Source organism: Dipodomys merriami, unplaced genomic scaffold, assembly GCF_024711535.1.
Source record: "Dipodomys merriami isolate MVZ:Mamm:240054 unplaced genomic scaffold, mDipMer1.0.p SCAF_10, whole genome shotgun sequence".
NCBI lineage: Eukaryota > Metazoa > Chordata > Mammalia > Rodentia > Heteromyidae > Dipodomys > Dipodomys merriami.
Window position 1 is genome coordinate 21,187,935 of NW_027202271.1, and position 21,030 is coordinate 21,208,964.

General features: G+C 47.1%; 2 protein-coding genes across 5 annotated transcripts; one reads left to right on the forward strand and one right to left on the reverse strand.

Annotated features, from left to right (window-relative positions):
• Positions 1–136: 136 nt before the first annotated feature.
• Positions 137–12,979, reverse strand: Rdh16 (retinol dehydrogenase 16). 2 transcript variants are annotated; one of them, XM_069986980.1, is made up of 5 exons: positions 12,898–12,979; positions 10,006–10,094; positions 3,570–3,828; positions 2,197–2,360; positions 137–1,714 (listed from the first exon to the last, which is right to left on the reverse strand). In XM_069986980.1, the coding sequence occupies exons 1-5, from the start codon at positions 12,948–12,950 to the stop codon at positions 1,500–1,502; spliced, it is 780 nt and encodes a 259-aa protein (XP_069843081.1). In that variant the 5' UTR covers positions 12,951–12,979; the 3' UTR covers positions 137–1,499. The 2 variants fall into 2 exon arrangements, with proteins under 2 accessions (XP_069843081.1, XP_069843075.1); XM_069986974.1 differs by lacking the exon at positions 12,898–12,979 and adding an exon at positions 8,166–8,522.
• Gpr182 (G protein-coupled receptor 182) lies at positions 8,990–18,747 on the forward strand. Of its 3 annotated transcripts, none has more exons than XM_069986961.1 (4): positions 8,990–9,153; positions 16,431–16,486; positions 16,650–16,817; positions 17,263–18,747. In XM_069986961.1, exon 4 carries the CDS (start codon positions 17,282–17,284, stop codon positions 18,470–18,472), a length of 1,191 nt encoding a protein of 396 aa, XP_069843062.1. In that variant the 5' UTR covers positions 8,990–9,153; positions 16,431–16,486; positions 16,650–16,817; positions 17,263–17,281; the 3' UTR covers positions 18,473–18,747. The 3 variants fall into 3 exon arrangements, with proteins under 3 accessions (XP_069843062.1, XP_069843048.1, XP_069843054.1); XM_069986947.1 differs by having other exon boundaries at positions 17,266–18,747; XM_069986953.1 differs by having other exon boundaries at positions 16,434–16,486; positions 16,682–16,817; positions 17,266–18,747.
• The last annotated feature ends 2,283 nt before the right edge of the window (positions 18,748–21,030 follow it).

Below are 21,030 nucleotides of genomic sequence, written 5' to 3' on the forward strand. Positions count from 1 at the left end.
TCATGCATGCTAGGCAAGCACTCTACCATGAGGCCACCTTCCCACCCTGGTTTTTTTTTTTTAATTTATTTATTTTTTATTGTGAAAATACCGTACAGAGGGGTTACAATTACATGGGCAAGATAACCCACCCTGGTTTTAAGACATTTTAAAAAATGATTTTATTGAGGCAACTGAAACATGTTTAGTCAGAAGGCAGTGAGCATGGGGAGTAGGCAGATGAATGAAGAGAGAAAGAGTAGCAAAAACAGTCATAACATTCAATAAGCAAGCATAGATGACAATTGAGCTGGGCAACTTGAAGGGGTGAATGGGGGTTGGGAGAGGTGGGAGGGGAGATTGATGGCAGGAGTATCACATATTTATCAAGATGTGGAACTTATAAGCTGACATATCAAAACATCTTTGTACAACTACTTAAAGATTAAAAAAAACAAAAGTTTTAATGCCTCCTCTCCAATTAATTTTACTATATGAGTAGTTCAACTGGTAGAGTACCAGCCTAGCAAGTATGAAGTCCTTAGTTCAAACCTAAGTGAGAGGGGTGGGGGAGAAAGAAAGGTAGATAGAAGGAAAGAAAGAAAGAAAGGAAGGAAGGAAGGAAGGAAGGAAGAAAGAAAGAAGGGAGAGGTGGAGAGGGGGAAGAAAGGAAGAATAAAGAGAGAAAGAAAGAAAATTTAAAAAGGGATGGAGGGAGAAACTAGAAATTAATGTTGCTATTATCTGGCAGGATTCATTCCAGGAATACAATTTTCTATCCAAAACCTACTGATAGTAGTGCCTATTGATCTGGCACTCAAAGACTAGGCCTAGTATAGATTGCCGCTGGTGCCAATTAAAATTTCAGAAGAGGAGGGTCTCTAGGCCATTCCATGTTGTGGGAAGGTGTAAACTAGCCAGAGCTAACGCGTGCACAGAGGAGGAGGGCACGATCAGAAGAGTCGATTGAGTATCTGCCAAAACACTTGAAATCGTGGATTACTCATAATATGCCATGATGTTCAGAGCCTTGGGTAGCTGCCTAAGTCAGCTGGTCTCAGGAAGTATAATGGAATCCCTATTCCTTGGTTCCTTTTTCCTAAACTCACCAGGCCTTTTACTTTTGTGCCAGTACTGAAGCTTGAACTCAGGGCCTGGTCACTGTCACTTAGCTTTTTCACACAAGGTTAGCACTCTAGTGCTTGAGCCATAGCTCTACTTTGGACTTTTTGGTGGTTAATTGGAGATAAGAGTGTCTTGGACTTTCCTGCCTGGAATGGCTTCAAACTGTGATCCTTAATCTTGGCCTCCTGCCTATCTAGGATTATAGATAGGTATGAGCCACTGGTGCCTGGCTACCTCATTAGTCTTGAAGAATAAATATCTCAGCAGAATTCTTTGGATGAAGAAGGTTGAATAGGAACTTTCCTGACATGAGAGTACTCTCCCTTCCCGAGGTGTCCCATCTCTCACAGTACCCAACCCAATTTCCCCCAACTGTGCACCTAACTGTTGGCTTCCTAGGCCCTGGCTGGTTTTATGGAAGTCCAGTTGATTATGGCATCCACTAGGGAGGTAGGCAAGTAGCTCATGGGGAGGTAGATGAGCTTGGCATCCCAGCCAGCCGTGTAGCGAGTGCGAGGATGACGGGCAATCAAAGCATGCTCCATGCAGTCTGTCGCCAAGAACAGGTTCTTTGTGCACTTTTGGGGCAACGTTGATAACACTTTCAGGTCTGTGGAGAATGAGAAAGTGATTCAGGTGTCTGTCTTCCGCCCATCACTCCTGCTCTGGGATCAATGGCAGAAGGGAAGTGTCTCCTAAGACCTCATTCCTCCCACCCTAGGAAGCCAGGTCCAAACCTAATCTATCCAAACACTCTGGAAGTACCAGAACCCATCCTCAAGGAACAATTGTTCCACATTCTGCCTCAGTTCCTGGGAATGTGGGCAGGACATCAACAAAAGTTCTCTATCCTTAATAGAAGGAAAGCTGAACAGATGGGAAACAGTCTCTCCATCCAGTTCACATGCACGCACAGTCTTTCCTGGCCAGATTCACTTTCCAGTCCCAGCTTCTGGTGAATCAGAATCCTGTCTTAGGTCAATGATTCTAAGGAGCTCTCCTGTGGCAAACCATATACTATCAGAGGTCCTTACAATAGACTAAGGATTCTGGATGAGGGTACAAGTTTCCCACTGTCCACAGCTCACTTACAGGATGCCAGAAATTCCTCGCCATAGGTCTCCTTGATCTCAGAGCTGGCCTTGTTCCATAGCTCCTTGAAGCTCACCGATAATACATCACTTTGGGTTAACCCAGTGTAGAAGAAACCAGGTTCGATAATAGCCACCTTCACCCCAAAACAGAAGAGGTCCCTCCTGCAAGACAAATGGGCAGAAAGCAAGGATTTCACAGGAATTTTTCAAAAAAGAAATAATACAATAATGACTCAATGAAAGACTGGGAGAGAAAAGTTCAAAAGCTTGAGATCTGAAACTAAAAGTTATAAAGCAAGCATTGCATCTGTACATCTGAATGTCACTGCAAGTATTTTGCATAGACCAGCTCTAAATCCTACCTAGCAATTTAAGAGTTACCTTTTACCACTTCCTTCACATGTAATGGATAACCAGGCTTTGCCCATGTTACCATCTCCATACTCCTTGGGCTCTCCTTCCCTGCTCCTACCCCAGGAAGCTCTCAGCTGGGCTCCTGCAACTCTCTTCTAGGCAGCATCTCTTTCCTTCATCTTCACTCCTTGCCAGTAGGAGCCACCATTCATGTGCCCTTTAGCCATCTTGGATGCTGACTGGCCCAAGTGAGAGGCTGCGCTCCCAACAGCATGCTTTACATAACTGGGCAGAAACCCACCTGCCCAGTCTCCTTTCTACCAGGCTTTCGCCTTTCCCAAGGCACCCCCGCAGCTCAGATAGTAAAGCTCTCACTGGGTCTGGGCTGATGACATTTTCTCACACATGACACTTTCTTTCCACCCTTCTTTACCCAGGTACTAAGCTCAGCTTTTCCTCTCTTGGCTCAGATCCTTTCTTTAAGACCATCCAGAAATGGAAGGCTACCATGGTCACCACAGCTGACTTGCTCACAATCAGTGTAAACAATGGCAATGATGACTCTGTCTTGTCTCTCCCTTATCCAGCTGCCAGCGATTTTAGGTCAGGGACAGAACCCTAATGCTGAGCTCAGGTATAGTTATTGTGTAGTCAAACAAGAGTCCCACATGGATCTGTTGAATTGAGCAGGATGCTCAGCCCACCTCAAGAACTTTATGAAGCTGAGGTCATGGGGCTGGGCTTTGGGCCCAAATTATCTCCATCCCAATTCTGCTCAGAGACTCTTCAACTATGATCCTCATCTAGGGCAGGGTGAGTGTAACTGAACTCAGGCCTGGGATCCCCTCCCTGTAACCAGGACTTGAAAAGATGGTTCTCAATAAATGATTACCTAAATCCAGAAAAAGGATCATAGAGTCACAACAAACTGAGAAAGAAGGCTCTCCAAATCAAGGCTGCCAAAACTGGAATCAAACAAGACATCTTGCCAAAGGCTCCCCCAGGGTATTCCAGTACCTGAGGGAGTCTGAGAAGGCCTCTATGCCGAACTTGGAGACACAGTAGCCACCACCAAAAGTTGCAATGCGGCCCATGATACTGGAGACATTGACCACGCGGCCCCTTGCCTTCTTCACTAAGGAAAGCATGCTCAGAGTCACCTCGATGACCCCTAACAGATTGACCTCGAGAATTTTGACGTAGTCCTGTTTGTTCAGCCACTCAGTGGGGCCACAGGGAGCGGCGATGCCTGCATTGTTCACCAGGCCCCAGAGTCCTGGGGACATGGGGAAAATAAGAGAGAGGATGACATTGTGTTAGATTTGTGCAGGTGGACACAGGTCTGGCTCACATTCACACTCAGCCAGATGCAGAACATGTTGACAGGTGCTGGACTGAGAGCAGGTAGAACAAATACATGAGGCTGTAGGGTTGTGGGTGTGGATTCTGGATGGTATGACTGACAAATCTCTCCTCCTGCTTTTGGGGTGCGTGCATGCGTGAGTGTGTGTGTGTGTGGTGTGTGTGTGTGTGTGAGTGTGTGTGAGAGTGTGTGTGAGTGTGTGTATGTGTGTGTGTGGTGTGTGTGTGAGAGTGTGTGTGTGAGTGTGTGTGTGTATGAGTGTGTGTGTGTGTGTATGTGGTGTGTGTTGATACTGTGGCTTGAACTCAGGGGTTCACATTCTCATTCTCTCTTGGCTTTTTCACTCAAGGCTGGTACTGTACCACTTCAGCCATAACTCTACTTCTGGCTTTTTGCTGGTTAGTTAAAGATAAGAGCCTCTCAGATTTGTCTTCCCAGGCTGTCTTTGGACTGCAATATTCAGATCTAGACTCCTGAGTAGCAGCATTGTAGGTGTGAGCCACCAATGCCTTATTCTTCCTCCCGTTGTGACTCTTCCTGCTCCGGCCCACTGCCTCAAGGCTGATAGGTGTGCTGGAGATACTGTGCATTCATTAGTCTGAGAACAAACTATGTGGGAGGGGTTATACATTAATGTCATCCTTACAGACATTTTATCCTTTTACTTCAACTTCCAGATTTTTCTAGGAGCATATACAGAGTACTCCACACTATCTATTGAGAGAAAAGAAGGATAGGAGAAAGGAAAAGAAGAATACAAAAGGGAAAAAGGAAGAAAAGGCAAAACTTACATTTAGGTAGTTTAGTTAGGGAACAGAAACCCAAAGGCCTAGTTTGGGGAGAATTTGGAAAACAGTGCTGTGTGTGTCCTCAGAAAACTGGCCCTGAAACTTCCCCTGCAGAGCTGTTGAGCAACTTTCTGGAAGAAGCAATTGCAAAATGCAAACAGCAGCTTCAGAGAGGAGGCAGGACCTCCTTGTTTTACCAACAGCATACAAGTTCTACTCCAGAAGTGCTCTCTTTCTTTCACAGTGCTGTTCTCCCATTACTCCCTGATCTCCCATCCCAGATCACTGATCTTTGTATAATCATTCTGGAAAGCCAGACACCAGTGCTGTGTTTAAAGAGATTTAAACAAAGCTGGACACTGGTGGCTCACGCCTGTAACCCTAGCTACTCAGAAGGCTGAGATCTGAGGATCACGGTTCAAAGCCAGCTGGGGCGGGAAAAGTCCTTGAGACTCTTATCTCCAATAAAACACTCAGAAAACCAGAAGTGGCGCTGTGGCTCAAGTGATAGAGTGCTAGCTTTGAATTGAAGAGCTGAGGGACAGCGCCCAGGCCCAGAGTTCAAGCCCCACGACTAACAAAAAAGAAAAAGAAAAAAAAGAGAGATTTAAACAAATAGAACTTTACAAAGATGCCATTTGTAACAATAAAAAGTGGGCTGGGAAGATGTCTCAGTGGTAGAGCACTTGCCTTGCATGCCTGAGGCCCTGGCTTCGATTTCTCAGCACCACATAAAGCAAAATGAAAAAAGCCGGAAGTGGTGCTGTGGCTCAAGTGGTAGAGCGCTAGCCTTGAGCTGAAGAGCTGAGGGACAGTGCCCAGGCCCAGAGTTCAGGCCCCATGACCGGACCCCCACCCCAAAAAAAAAAAACAATAAAAAGTAAGAAATGCATGCCTACAATCCCAGCACTGGAGAAGCTGAGAGATGAGGGTCTTGAATCCAGCCTGAGCTATATAGCAAGACTTTTCTCAAAAACTTAAAACCTGGGAATGTGGCTTAGTGTAGAGAACTTACCTAGCATGCATGAAGCCCTGGGTCCGATTCCTCAGTACCACATACACAGAAAAAGCCAGAAGTGGCATTGTGGCTCAAGTGGTAGAATGCTAACCTTGAGCTAAAAAGAAGTTCAATGCCCAGGCCCTGAAGTCAAGCCCCAGGACTGGCAAAAAACAACAACAAAAAAAAAACCAAAAAACAAAAAAATTAAAATCCCTCAGGTGCTAGTGGCTAAAGCCTATAATCCTAGCTACTCAAGAGGCTGAGCACTGAGGATCGTGGTTCAAAGCCAGCCTGACTGAGCAGGAAAGTCTATGAGACTCTTACCTCCAATTAATCACCAAAAAGCCTGAAGTGGAGTTGTGGCTAAAAAGACAGAGTGCTAGCTTTGAGCAGAAAAGCTCAGGGATAGCATCTAGGCTCTGAGTTCAAGGCCCCAGAACTTGCACACACACACACACACACACACACACACACACACACACACACACACACGCACGCACGCACACACATGCACACATACACACACAATTAAAATAAAGCAACTTAAAAACAAAAATGTGCAAAACAGTTCCTGTATCCAACCACTAGAGATGTTTAAAAAAATTAAGTAGGGATATGTCAAAGGCTGGAATGTTCTAAATTATTAAACACTATTTGAAGAAATTTTCAGTAGGTGGCAAAATTGCTAATACTAGGGTGTGTGTGTGTGTGTGTGTGTGTGTGTGTGTGTGTGTGTGTGTGTGTGTGTGTGTGTGTCTGTGTGTCTGTGCGCGGGTGCGCTTGCGGGGATGTGTTAGTACTAGGGCTTGAACTCAAAGCCTGGGTGCTGTCCCTGAGCTTTTGTGCTCAAGGCTAGCATTAGACCACTTTGAGTCATAGCTCCACTATCAGCTTTGTTGTTGTTGTTGTTTGTGATTAATTGGAGATAAGAGTTTAAAGAACCTTCCTACCTGGGTTGGCTTCAAACCATGATCCTCAGATCTCAGCCTCCTCAGTAGCTAGGATTACAGGTGTTTGCTACCAGATACTGGCCTATTGTTGTTTTATTTATTAATTTTTTTTGGTGGTTGCACTTAAATGAAGTTAAGCCACACCTCTAGCCTCTCCTCCTACCCCCCTTTGTAATGAAAAGGATAAGATAGAGCCAGGTGCTGGTGACTCACGCATGTAATCCTAGCTACTCAGGAGGCTGAGATCTGAGGATTGCGGATTAAAGCCAGCCCAGGAATGAAAGTCCATGAGACTCTTATCGCCAATAAACCACCAGAAAACCAGAAGTGGCCCTGTGGCTCAAGTGGTAGAGCGCTTGCCTTGAGCTGAACAGCTGAGGGACAACACACAGGCCCAGAGTTCAAGCGCTATGACCACGAAAAAAAAAAAAAAAAGAATAAGATACAAACTATGAATTAAATATAATCCTACCAGGCACCAGTGTCTCACATCTATAATCCTAGCTATTCAGAAGGCTGAGCTCTGAGGACTCTGGTTTGGAGCCAGCCAGGCAGGAAAGAAAGTTCTTAAGACTCTCATCTCTAATTAATCATCAAAAAGCAGGAAGTGGAGCTATGGCTCAAGTGGTAGAGATACAGCCTTGAATGAAAAAGCTAAGGGACAACACTAGGTCCTGAGTTTAAGCCCTAATAGTGGCACCAAAATAAATAAATACATGAACTAAACTAAATACCTGGGTCACAGTATTGATAGCATTGATCTCTGACAGGTAAGACTTCAGGTGAATTTTGTTATGACTTCATACATTCCAAGATTTTCAACAAAAATCATATTTTATATTTATTCCTAGATAAAAGAAATTAATGTTCTTTTCTTACCTCACAAAACACAGATAATATGAAAGGAAGAAGAAAGAAAGGAGGGAAGGAGGGAAGGAAGGAAGGAAGGAAGGAAGGAAGGAAGGAAGGAAGGAAGGAAGGAAGGAAGGAAGGAAGGAAGGAAGGAAGGGAAAGAAAATAACCTCCCTCCTAGTTTTGTCCTGTCCTGCTGTAAACATGGGCATGGTCTTGGCTCTGGTATAGGTGAAGGACGAGAGGTGGGTAGCGAGAACAAGTTACAGTGCTGATGCATGAATCCCTCTCCAGCAGCTGTAATGCCAGCAACACACAGCTCCCTGCACCCCAGGGCCACAGGAACTTCCTCTCTTCTAGAAAGGCATGGGGCTCTTAACCTAGTATTCAGTATCCAGCAGTTCAGACTTTCAAGGAAGGCAAAGAACAAAAATGAATCTTGGAGAATAAACTCTCTCTAGAACATCCTGTTACCAAGACTAGAGAGATCTCAAAATGGAAGAGGGCTGGAGGAAAAAAGCGTCTCAAAGGGACAGGCTGGGAGGGGGAGAAAGTTGTTATTATTTCAGGCTTCAACAAACCTCTAAGGAATCCTGCCAGGGAGCACACAGAAGTCCTCTGTCCACACAGAAAAGAAACCAACAGACATGCAGGCAGTACCTCTGTCCCCCACGCGCTCCTTCACCCACTGGGTGGCTGCAGCAATACTCTCTGTGTTGGTGACATCTAGGATCACGGTCTCCAGCCTTTCTGATGCCTTGTTCCTCAGCTGCTCAGCCCCCTTCTCCGTCAGACATGCAGCCAGCACCCTCAAGCCTCGCATGTCCAGCTGTCTGGCCAGCAGGTTCCCGAAGCCCCTGTCACAGCCTGTGATGAAGACATACTTGTCCTGGAGGTGGCTCACCACCTGCCTCTCTCGGTACCAACGCAGCACGTAGTACAGACCCACGAGGACCACAAAGTAGAGCCACATGGCTTTAGAGAGGACAGGCGCAGACACAATGAGGTTAAACAAGTCTGCCAATAAAAACAGAGAGCTGTGGCAGGCAGGGAAGCTTACAGGTCTCTGAGGTAGCGTTCTCACACTCTGCCTGATCACTGACTCTCTGGAACCTTTTTTTTTTTTTTTAATTATTACCTTGCCCCACCTTTCTACTCTTTGAATTGTTTTGATTGTACTGATGCATTAAATGCCCTTGGATATTCCAAGTCATGACCATAAGCAAAACACAATTACAAAATCACACTATTTCATTGATTGCTCTGTGATTTCTTGTGGCCACATAGAAACCCACATACTCTATGTATCACATGCCCTACTCTGATCAAGTTCCAGACTCGCACTGCCTTTGTGTGCCTTACATGCTAATACTTATCATGGTCTTTGTCTACACATTAGGTAGTAATGAGAATTTAGTCTTGGAGCCAAAACACACAGTGAAACCTTCACTGTGGGGTTTCTCATTGGCTTGGCACCCAGAATCACTCCTGAGAAAATGAAGTCCCTGTCATTTTCTGCAGAACAACAGGAAAAAGCCAAAGGAGTAGGACAGAAGATTTAAGTGCCTTCCTGGTGTAGTAGTTGTCTGGAATGATAGAGCAAGAGACCTTAAACAGGGAGTCTGACTTGAGAAGCAAGGAAAGAGAGGTAAGAAGGGAATGGGGGCTAGAATCAAACTCCCAGAGCTACTGGAAGGGAAAGAGAGTGCCTTCTACCTGCTGAAGCTGATCTTTTCCAAGCTGCAGGGATCTCAAGTTGTAACTGCCATAATTACCCTAACCAGTTTCCCCACATACTTTCCCAGCAAACTCTAGATAAAACTGCCTTTTGTGTGCTAGTACTAGGGCTTGAACCCAGGTCCTGGGCACTGTCCCTAAGCTATATTTGTTCAAGGTCAGCATTCTACCATTTCAGCCACACTTCCTCTTCTGAATTTTTGCTGGTTAATTGGAGAGACAAGTCTCACAGACTTTTCTGCTAGAGTTGGCTTCAAACTGCAATCCCCAGATCTCAGCTTTCTAAGTAGATAGGAAGATATGCACACGCCTCCAGCACTTGGCTTAGATGAAACTTAAGAGTGGTATGTGGAATTTTGCAACAGATCCCTGGCTGTAGGGATATGCCTGATTCCTTGATACCAGCTTAAGATAAACCAGGGGTTTCCAGCCAGGATGGCATTTTTTTTTGTCCTAACCCATATATACACAAATTTCTCTTTCTGATCCAAATTGATGCAAATCATTACCATCTAGGACCATAGTTCTGGCCACAAGTCCCCAGTAAATTGCATGTAGTGCAACCCTCTATCTGTCTTCCTCTCCTGCTGCTTATATCTCACAGCACCTTGGTGGCAGTCTTCCTACATGAGTACTGGGTTGTGGAGCACCAACCTTGGGTACCTGTCTCATGCCCTTTGCAATAAGGTCCTCTCTTGTCAGGCCACACATCGAGAATCTGTTCCCCTTCAGACACTGATGATTTAAAAGCAAAAAGACTCACTGAACAAGGACCACAGAGACAGCAGGGTGTCTTGATCTTCAGCCAGGCATGGTGGGCTCTGTATAGGCACACAGGAAGGAGCTTCCTCTCTAAAGACCAAAGACAGGGCCAGAGATTGTACAATATATCCTTGGTTCTCAGAGGGCAGGATAAAGAGGGGTAGGGAGCTAAGGCAGTGGGAAGGAACAGAAAAGAAGCCAGTATTTCCCCTACTGTTCGCCTCTACCCAAAGTTCTGTCGTTTAGTTAAGGGAAGATGAAACGTCCAGTCCTCCTGCTGGTTAGTTTGAGGTATTGCAGTCTTGGCTCAGGTGTTAGGTTGGAATCTGCCACCCTGGCTGGACTCCACTCTATTCCTTTAATAGCATTGTTTCTGCTATAGGGTGTCCTTCCTCTGGAGCTTTTCAGAGGAAAAGTGGAAAACGGTGCTGGCTGGTAAAAACATGAAGTATTGATGCAAACCTGTTCCTAGCCCTCCAGAGCATGTAACCACATTCTAAGCCAGACAGAGAAACTCAAACCTAAAAGACACACCCCTTCCTGTCAGAAATGGGAGATCTGGGAGGAAGAAAGTGGGAGCCACTTACTCTCTGCTCTTAGAAAGGCCAGCACAGTGATAAGTAGGAATTTCTTTTTTCTAGTGGTGCCCACACACAATGACAGGACGGAGCTCCAGTCCCTGTTCAGATCCACTAGAATGGACCAGGAAAAGAGGGAGTAGAGCAGCCCGAGGTCTGAGAGGACTTGGTGTTCTAAGTATATCAGACTTCTGTGTTCATGTGGGTCTCCTTCCACCAGGACAGGCCCATAGCTCATAGCCTGGTGGAACAGCACCTGTAATTTCTGTCCAGGGAGATTAGAATCTTAAGAGGTCATACCCAGAGAAAGGTCATAGAAGTGAACCTATACCTCTGGACCTTCCTCCTCAGATCTACACATTTCTCAGTAATCAGTGTCATTTTTCAGAGAAGAAAAATAATATCAATCTGGAAGCCCCAGTTTAAGCCTGAATAAAGCAACATGTTTCATTTGAATAAAGCAATATGTTGCGCTAGCTAGACAGGTCTAGCTACTTTGACCCACACCTGCATCCCTTTTTGGTTTCATTAATATTTACAAAGGTCTGGTGTGTTCTTGCCAGGGTTGGCTTGGACTTTGATCCTCCTATCTATGCCTTTCACCCAGCTAGAATTATGTGTCTACTGCCACATCCAGCCCTCATGTGTTGAAAGAGCCAAACACAGAGCTTCGGTGGAATCACAGCTCCCTGAGGAGAGGGATTAACTCTTCCCCATTTCCTGTTTCTGGCTTCCTTCTGGCTGTACCTCACATCTAGCAGCGGTGAATGAAGAGGCAGAAAAATACAACATCTGGCTTCACTCCTCACTTTCACCTGTATTTCTTACCCATCTTTATAATAAAGAGTATCTCTTAGAAGCTCTTCAAGGGCAATCATTATGTATAACCTTGTAGGGCCTTTTGAGAACCTAATGAAGGCCCTAAATCTGCATAAAAATACATTCACAACATAACATTTCCTATATAGCACCTTGTAGGGGATTCACAAGGAATACTTTATTAGATACAAGGAATTCTGGTTAAGAATCCTTACTAGAGGGCTGGGATGTAGCTCAGTGGCAAAGCGCTTGCCTGGCAAGTGCAATGTCCTGGGTTCGATCCCCAGTACCAAAAAAAGAAAAGACAAAAAAAAAAGAATCCTTACTAGAGACTTAATTGAATGACTAATTTAATTTAATTTAATTGGGAAAGTTGTTTAATTCTTTATGCCTCAGTTTCCTCATGTGATAGTAGCCACTTCATCCTTGTCATGAGGATTAAATGTAGTCATTCATCTCCCTTATAACCGTGTCCAACAAATGGTGGATGTCCAACGAATATTATCTCTTCTGTGATGACTCATAGTGGCAGTTGAGAATGTTTCACTCGCCAAAGAGGAAGTGGACACAGGTCCAACTCAGAGAAAGATGGCAGTCAGTGGGACTAGAGGGCAGTGTTTCAAGGTTCATTCCATTGAAGCAGTGGGGGAAGGGCATGCTCATGTGTATGCCCTTTGCATGTACTCTATCATCATTATCTTCACTCCGTATACAAGCAGCCTGAGACTGAAAGGTTAAGTGACTAACCCAAAGTCACACAGCCAACTGGGTAGTGGAACAAAGTGTCAAAATCAGTTCTGGTTCCTCAAACTTATTATTCACTCTGTCTGGTGAAGGATGAGTGGTCAGAAAAGAGCTGAGCACAAGGAGCCATGGAGAGTAGTGAACCCTTCTTGGGGGAGTCTGAGGGCCCCCCCCCCCCGTCCAACACAGTAGCCTGGTGTTGGGCTACTGTACAGATAGGCTGGTTTTCTCCTGGTAGGATGACCACACATGCCTTTTCTACTCAGTGACCTTCTAGAAGCTGCTGCTGAAAATGGGAGTATAGTCATTGCCAAACTCTTTGGCCTTGACCTCTCTACCTTCCACCTGCTCCTGCAGGTGAGGAAAGTCAGGGGAGTTTTCTGGAACAGCCTCATTTACTTCTTCTCCAGAGTCTACGCTCCAGCCTTTTACCCCCAACCCAGCCTTGGAAAGCTTCCAGACTTCCTTCATGTGTCTTGTTATCGCCTCCCTGGTACCTTCCTTCCTTTCCCATTGTGGATCACAATGTCTGGTCCATATATTGGGGTGTGGGGAAGGAGAAGGAGTAAATTTCCAGGAATTGTTTCAAAGCGGCTACAACTGCTGCTTGGAGAAAAACTGTGTGTTCTCCCCAGCTGGCAAAGAGACTACCCCCAGTCCCTTCCTCCCCTTCCTCACACTCCCCCCCTCTTTTCAGCTGCCCTCCACCCCACAAAAGAAGGTCACACTAAAAATGCAAAGTTCTCACTTACTGCTTCCTGTGGGAGCACTTTCCCTCTGAGGCTCTGCCAGGAGGAGCCACCATGACTTCCGGTGCTGCAGATGCGTGGTGGGTGTTGGGCACAGGCAGGGGCTACAGTGAGCAGAAATGAGGCAGATGAAGGGGGATATCAAAGTAAGCCACACTTCACATTGTCATAGCTCATGATAAATGTCTTGATCTAGAAGTGATCTCATAGGTGAAAGTATGGTTTAAGAAAACTGCAAAATGAAGCAAGGTTCCTGTGGCTCACATCAGTAATCCTAGCTACTTCATAGACTGAAATCTGAGGATTGTGGTATGAAGTCAGTCTGGGCAGGAAAGTCTATGAGACTCCTACCTCCAATTAAAGATAGAAGTGATCACTGGGTGCTGGTGGCTCTTGCCTGTAATCCTAGCTACTTAGGAGGCTGAGATCTGAGGATAGTGGTTTGAAGCCAGCTCAGGCAGGAAAGTCTGTGAAACTCTTATCTCCACTAAGTTACAAAAAAAAAAAAAAAAAGCAGAGGTGGAGCTGTAGTAGAGTGTTAGCCTTGAGCACCAAAGCCCAGGAACAGTGTCCAGGCCCAGAGTTGAAGTCCTAAGACTGGAAAAAAAAGTCAGAAGCAAAGTTGTGTGACTCAAGAGGTATAGCACTGGTCTTGTACAAAAAAATTCAAGGACAGTGCCCAGACCCTGAGTTCAAGGTCCAGGATTAGTGCTTGCATACATATAAGCCACACTACAAATTAAAAGACTTCCCTTCTGTGAAGATGGATGGGGTTAGTGGTTTCATAACTATATGAATGCACTTAAGGCCGCTGCATTGTATCTCATAAAATAGTTAAAATGGTGATATTTGTATATTTTTATCACAAAAAGGTTAACTCAAGCACCATTAGCTCATACCTCTAGTCTCAGCTACTTGGGAGGCTACAAATAGGATAGTGGTTTGAGGACATCTTACAGGCAGAAAAATTTGTGAAACCCATTCATAGCTTATAACTGAGTACAATGATATTAGTCTGTCATCCCAAACTATGTGGCAGACAAATTGGGAGATCACATTTACAGACCAGACTGGGCAGAAAAGTCCTTAAGACTTCATCTCAATGAAGGGAACTGAACATGGTGATACCCTCCTGTCATTCCAGCTACAGGAAGCCTAAATAGGGATATTTCAGTTCAGGCCGGAACCTGCCGGAGAAGTACAGCCTTACCTCAAAAATAATCATCACAAACAAGGACTAGAGATGTGGTTTAGTGGTGGACTGCCTTCCTTGAGAGCACAAGGCCCTGAGTTGAAACCCTAGTACTATGCCAAAAATTCATTTGCAAACTTGAAAGAATCCCTCTGTTCAGTAGATACACAAAATGTGACATGAACATTACTCTGCCACAAAAGGAAACGAAGTACAGACACATGCTACAAGGTGGATAAGAAACATTAACTGCCCGGAGGAGATGAAGCCATGGAGATGGAAGGCAGGCTGGTGGTTGCCAGCTCTCAGCCACCCTGAAGATCAGGCCCTCCAGGATCATGGGCCTGGGGAGGGCCACACTTGGTGTCCCACACATGCAAGAAGTGCCACCGGGCTCCACATGCTGGGCACCCTAGACTTACCTGAGCTGAGCTGCTCCATCAAGGGCACTGTGGAGGACAACTAGGTTAAGAAGGCAGGAATGTGCTGGGCATCGGTGTAATCCCAGTTACTCAGGAGGCGGAGATCTGAAGATCATGATTTAAAGCCAGCCCCGGGGGCTGGGAAGGTGGCTCAGTGGTAGAGCGCTTGCCTTGCATGCCTGAAGCCCTGGGTTCGATTCCTCAGGGCTGGGAAGGTGGTTCAGTGGTAGAGCGCTTGCCTTGCATGCCTGAAGCCCTGGGTTCGATTCCTCAGCACCACATAAGCAAAAAGAAAAAAGCCGGAAGTGGCGCTGTGGCTCAAGTGGTAGAGCGCTAGCCTCGATCTGAAGAGCTGAGGGACAGCGCCCAGGCCCAGAGTTCAGGCCCCACGACCAGACCCTTCCTCCCCCCCCCCCCCCCAAAAAAAAAGCCAGCCCTGGCAGGAAAGTCAATGAGACGCTTAAATCCAATTAACCACCGAAAAGCCAGAAGTGGAGTTGTGGCTCAAAGTGGTAGAACACTAGCTTTGAGTAAAAGAGCTCAGCACCCAGGCTCAGTTCAACAACAAACAACAACAAAAATAGTGGTTGCCAAGGGCTAGAAATGGGTACAGGATTTTCTTTAGAGTAATGAAAATATTCAGGGCCTAAGCAGAAGTGAGAGATTCATGATATGATGACTGTACTAAATGCCAGGGAATTATATACTTTGAGGTGGCTTCGTTAGGAGAATCCAGCTGGAGTAAATCTATCACCATACCTTTAGTCCAGCATCCCAGGTCCAAGTGGCTCTACCACATGCAGGGGCTTGTGCAGGATCCCAAAGAGTATGAAGGAGCCTATCCGCCCTCCCACAAAGACAACTTCCTGAGGGTCCATGGGGCTAACATGCTGGACAGTCCAGCAGTTCAGCTCACAGAAGTCATGAAAGGAAGAGAAGTCTGGTCCCTTTCTGAGTTGCCATCCCATCCAGCCACATACCACACCTTCCCATGGAGATTTAAGATTTCTCCTCTCTCTTCTCTGCCATCCTGGAGTCTCCCTGAAGCTGAGGACCACCCCCACCCCTGCCCCCTACTCCCTCCCACATTCAGACTCTCTCCTCATAGTCTCACCTCTGGTCACAAAATGAAGTGGGAGAGTCGGAAATCCCTTTTTTATGGGGTGGGGGCGGTCGTGGGGCCTGAACTCTGGACCTGGGTGCTGTCCCTCAGCTCTTCAGCTCAAGGCTAGTGCACTACCACTTAAACCATAGCACCACTTCCGGCTTTTTTTTTCTGCTTATGTGGTGCTGAGGAATCGAACCCAGGGCCTCATGCATGCAAGGCAAGCGCTCTACCACTGAGCCACCTTCCCAGCCCCAAGCTGGAAATCTTATTAGGGGAGGTGAGGATCAGTAGGGGTCAGTAGGTGGTGAATGTGAACCAGTAAGGATGCTAGTGTTATTAGGCTGAACATGGTAAGTCATTTCTATAATCTCAGCTACTCAGGAGGTAAAGATCAGGAGAATTGTGGTTCAGCTTGTCATCCCAGCTTTGCAGGAGACTGTAGGTATGAGAATTGATGTTTGAGGGCCAGCCTAGCTTAGGTCTCACAAACTTGAGACCTTACCTGAAAAATAACTAAAGCAAAAAGGGCTGGAAGTATGACTCAAGTAGTAAAGTGCCTACCTAGCAAGCCTGAGGCTAAGTTCAAACCCCAGCACTTCCCCCAACCAAAAGAGCCTAATTTTCAAGTTAGTATTTAGCTCCAACCTCATCCTCAAGTTCTATTGTGTAGGAGTCTAGCTAAATGGGGGAGTGGGGAGAAAGCAAGTTATGCATTGGGTAAGATGTTGGCCTCCATGGCTGTCCCTGTGCTGAACACTGAGTGCTGAATACTTTGCCTTGATGGCTCATTTAAACCTTACAACCTCCCTCTTAGCAGATACTATAGCATCTTCACTTTGCAAAGGCTTCAAGAGGCCATTCGTGCAGCTGGTGAGTGATGGATCTGGGCTTTAATGCTTGCATGCTTACAACCAGTGCCACTCCCCCTGCCCCCCCCCCTGGCCCCCCTTGCTGGGTCTTTTGCTGAGACATCCCCTTCTAGCTGGATTGGGAGAATGCAGGAAAAATCCCAGCCTTCTCCTCCACCCCTCAGCCAGTAACAGCTTCTCTACTTCCCGGATGAAGGGCGGCCCCTGAAGCCAGCAGCAAAGCCAATCCTCCCCCTGCCCCCCCAAAGCCACAGCCCCTGAAGTCTCCTGGCAGCTAACAGCGCTGACTTACAGGACCTGCCAGAGGAGAAGTGCTCCCAAGGGAGATTCAGGTAAGTGTCACCTTTTCCTGGGAGAGATGGGAGGGCATCAGGGTTTGGAGACAAATGGCTTTCCTGTGTAGGATCCTGAGATTCTTCCCAGAGGCAAATTGTGTGTGTGTGTGTGTGTGTGTGTGTGTGTGTGTGTGTGTGTAAATAGCAAGACAAGACAAAGCAGGAACCCTTCACGTAGCCCTGCTCCAAAAGCATACCCAGGAGTGAAGCACTCACACAAACTGCTTGGCAACACTTGGGCTGAAAGTGAAGGTAAAACTGGCTGGAGCTAGGTGCAAACAGTCCAGATCTCTGCCAGCACTGAAGAGACAGTGTCTCTGCTCAGTGTGCATGTTAAACATTCTCTTTTCATCCCTTTAGCCCCAGAATCTTCCACCTCCCCTTCACCCCCCCAAGTTCTTGGGCTGTTTTCCCTTCTCTTCCAACCCTCCCTTCTTCCCAGCAGGTGTTAGCTGGCCCCCATGTCAGTCAACCTCAGCTCTGGGCTGGGCCCCTCGGAGGGTCCCACTCCAGGGCCCCACCATGACTTGGGAGAGATCCACAACTGGACTGAGCTGCTGAATTTTCTCAATCACACGTTGTCTGAGTGCCACGTGGATCTCAACGAGAACATCAAGCGGGTGGTCCTCTTTGTCCTCTACCTGGCCATCTTTGTGGTGGGGCTGGTGGAGAACCTCTTGGTGATATGTGTCAACTGGCGCCACTCGGGCCAGACAGGGCTGCAAAACCTCTACATCTTCAATATGGCAGTGGCAGACCTGTGCATCATCCTGTCCCTGCCCGTGTGGATGTTGGAGGTCACCCTGGACTACACCTGGCTCTGGGGCAGCTTTTTCTGCCGCTTCACTAATTACTTCTACCTTGCCAATATGTACAGCAGCATCTTCTTCCTCATGTGCCTCAGCGTGGACCGCTATGTCACTGTCACCTGTCACTCTCCCATCTGGCAGTGCCATCAGCATCGAATACGACGGGCTGTGTGTACAGGTGTCTGGTTCCTTGCGGCTGTTATGCCACTGCCAGAGGTGGTACACATCCAGTTGTTGGAGGGCTCCGAGCCCCTATGCATCTTTCTGCCTTTGGAGACATACAACACCTGGACTCAGGTGGTATCCCTGTCCACCACCATCCTGGGCTTCCTGCTGCCTTTCCCCTTCATCGCCATCTTCAATGTGCTCCTGGCCTGCCGGCTTCGGAGACAAGGCCAGTCTGAAGGCTGGCGCTACAGCCTGCTGGTGTGTGGCTACATCACCGTCTTTGTCATCTGCTGGCTGCCCTACCACGTGACTCTGCTAATGCTCACTGTGCAAGGGATCTACACCTCCCTCCCTTGCTACCTGGCCCACCTGCTCTACTTCTATTATGACATCATCGACTGTTTTGCCATGCTGCACTGCGTCGCCAACCCCATCCTGTACAACTTTCTCAGCCCTGCTTTCCGAAGCCGGCTTCAGAGCGTGGTGGTCCATTACCTGCCTAAAGACCAGGCCAGGGCAGGGGCACAGGCTTCCTCCTCCTCCTCCTCCACGCAGCACTCCATCGTCATCACCAAGGAAGGCAGTCCGCTCACCCTAGCAAACGCCCACCCTCTCCCCAACCCAAACTCCCAGATGTCCTCTGGGCCCCCAACTCTGGACTCTGCCATGGCATAGCCAGCTGAGATCAGTTCCAGGCTGTTTGGATCCAGAAAGCAGAAGGAAGGGGAGGTGAGACTCGATTTGCCAAGCAGTGTCAGAGACAGAGAACCTTGATTGAACTTTTAATTAAATGAAAATCGGAATTTAAAATTTATTTTAAAATACAGAGGTGGGGAGAGGGAGAGGGTGGAATGCAAAGAAAAACAAGTCCTTCCTTGGTGATGTACTATTTGCTTGGGTTTTTATGTCGGGGGCCGGGCAGGGAGCGGGGAAGCAAAATAAATAATAGAGACAGCCATGGTTCTGGATTTCTGAGACCTCTTCACACCCAGCTGGACTGGGGAAGGCAGCTTGGGCTGAAGGGATGCGCTGCAGAGTGAACTAGATGTCCTCATTTCATAAATCACCCTAGCCGGAAAGAGTGAGTCCCACAGGAACCTCACAAAACTTTCCTTTTGTGTTTGTGTGCTTGTTGATCTATCTCACTGCGCAGTTGTGAGGACAAGAGGCCAGAGGCCAAGGAACCCGGAGGCCTCACAAGGCCACTCCCTGCCAGTGCATCCTCAGTGCACCGATAAATGGAGGGGGTGGGGCAAAGCTGGGGCTCAGACACCCTGGCAGCTGGGTCAGCAGGATGGTCTCTTCACCCTTGACATCCAGGAAACATGGCTCCATTTCCTTGCTGATACCCTTCCCTTCCCCTTGTCCATCCTGCTCTCTACCCCTTACCACCCCCACCCCAACCCCCAAGCACAGGCAAGCTGTGTTCCTCACAGTGAACCTCCTCACCTCCAAAACTAGGACACACTATTTTTTTTTCTTTTAATGGTACTAGAGTTTGAAGTTGGGACCACACACTTGCTCAGCAGGTATTCTCACTACTAGAGCCAACCCTGTCCTTTTTGCTTTAGGTTATTTTTCTCTCCCCTTTCTCTCTTTGCTTTCTTTTCTCTCTCCCTCCCTCTCTCTTCTTTTTCTCCCCTCCCCCACTTTTTTGGGGGGCTTGTTCCTTAGGGTTGAACTCACAACTTGCACTCTTGCTTGGATTTTTTGTACTGGTCCTAGAGCTCAAATTTAGAGCCTGCACACTGTCTCTGAGCACCCTACCACGAGTCACAGCTCCACTTCTGGGTTTTGGGGGAGATAGTTTAATGAAGGAAAAAAACTCTTGTGGACTTTTCTGTCTGGGCTGGCATCGAACCTGAATCTTCAGATCTCAGCATTCTGAGGAGCTGGTGCTCTACCACTTGAGTGATATCCAGTTCCTAGGTTATTTTTCACATAGGGTTTTGTTTTCTACCTGTGGCCTAGCTTCTGTCTTTATAGCTAGAATTACAGATATGAATCATTGCTCACATCTTGCTTGAGATAAGTTTCATTTTTTGCCCAGTCTGGCCTTGAACCTCAGTCTTCCCCATTATAGGTGTAAGCCACTATGCCTGGCCTAAGACACCATATATTAAAGAGATAGGGCTCTCAGAAATCCCTCTGCCACCCTCCTCCCTTGATTCTCTCTCCAAATCATAGGGAAATATCAGGGGCATTCATTCTGGAAGGCAACCTAGGGAAAGGCAGCAACAGGAACCAAGAGTAGCCCTATTCCTCTGCCTTTGTTCCCTGCTCTGTGATGGGAAAAGCCAAAGTGGAAATTTCTGATTTCGGTCACAGGCCAGAGCTGTGGCACTAAATCAGTTCTCCTTTACCAAGTATCTTCACCAAGATTTCTCTGTCTAGCAACTTCTGTTTCTTAATATAAAACAGGGCTGGGAAGGTGGCTCAGTGGTAGAGCGCTTGCCTTGCATGCATGAGGCCCTGGGTTCGATTCCTTAGCACCACATAAGCAAAAAGAAAAAAGCTGGAAGTGGCACTGTGTCTAAAGTGGTAGAGTGCTAGCCTTGAGCTGAAGAGCTGAGGGACAGCGCCCAGGCCCAGAGTTCAAGCCCCACGACCGGACCCCCCCAAAAAACCAAACAAATAAAACAGATGGGAGAGAGGTTCCTCTTGTAGGTACATTCATCAGTCTGGAAAACTAGCACCAGGCACATGAAGAGAAGAATCTGTCGTGAAAGCCTAAGAGCAGGTGCTAGTTTCCAGTTCTACATACTTGGCCTTTGTAGTCCTGCTTGCAGAGAGCAGAGGGCTTGCAGGTGTAATTGCTGACCTCTCCATGGTCCCTCGTCCCCAGTCCTGCTCAGGAACCGTGTGCCTGCAAGGATACACTGGAACAACCACTCACTTGCAGGAAGTCTGCTTTTAGAAATTTCAGCCTGCACTTGACAGGTTCATGAAAAACTCACTGCAAACCCAGGGCTTTATCAGGGTTACAGAGGGAAAGCCAGTGTCTACCATCTCCTCCTGTTAATTGGGTCTAAACCTGACAGCTGCTCAAGTTTTTCTTTTGGTCAGTCTTGGAGCTTCAACTCAGGGCCTGAGTACTCTCCCTGAGCTTTTCTGCTCAAGGCTAGCACTCTACTACTTTGAGCCACAGCTCCATTTCTGGTTCCCTCATAGTTAATTGGAGAGAAGTCTGTGAGACTTTCCTGCCCGGGTAGGCTTCGAAACAGGATTGTCAG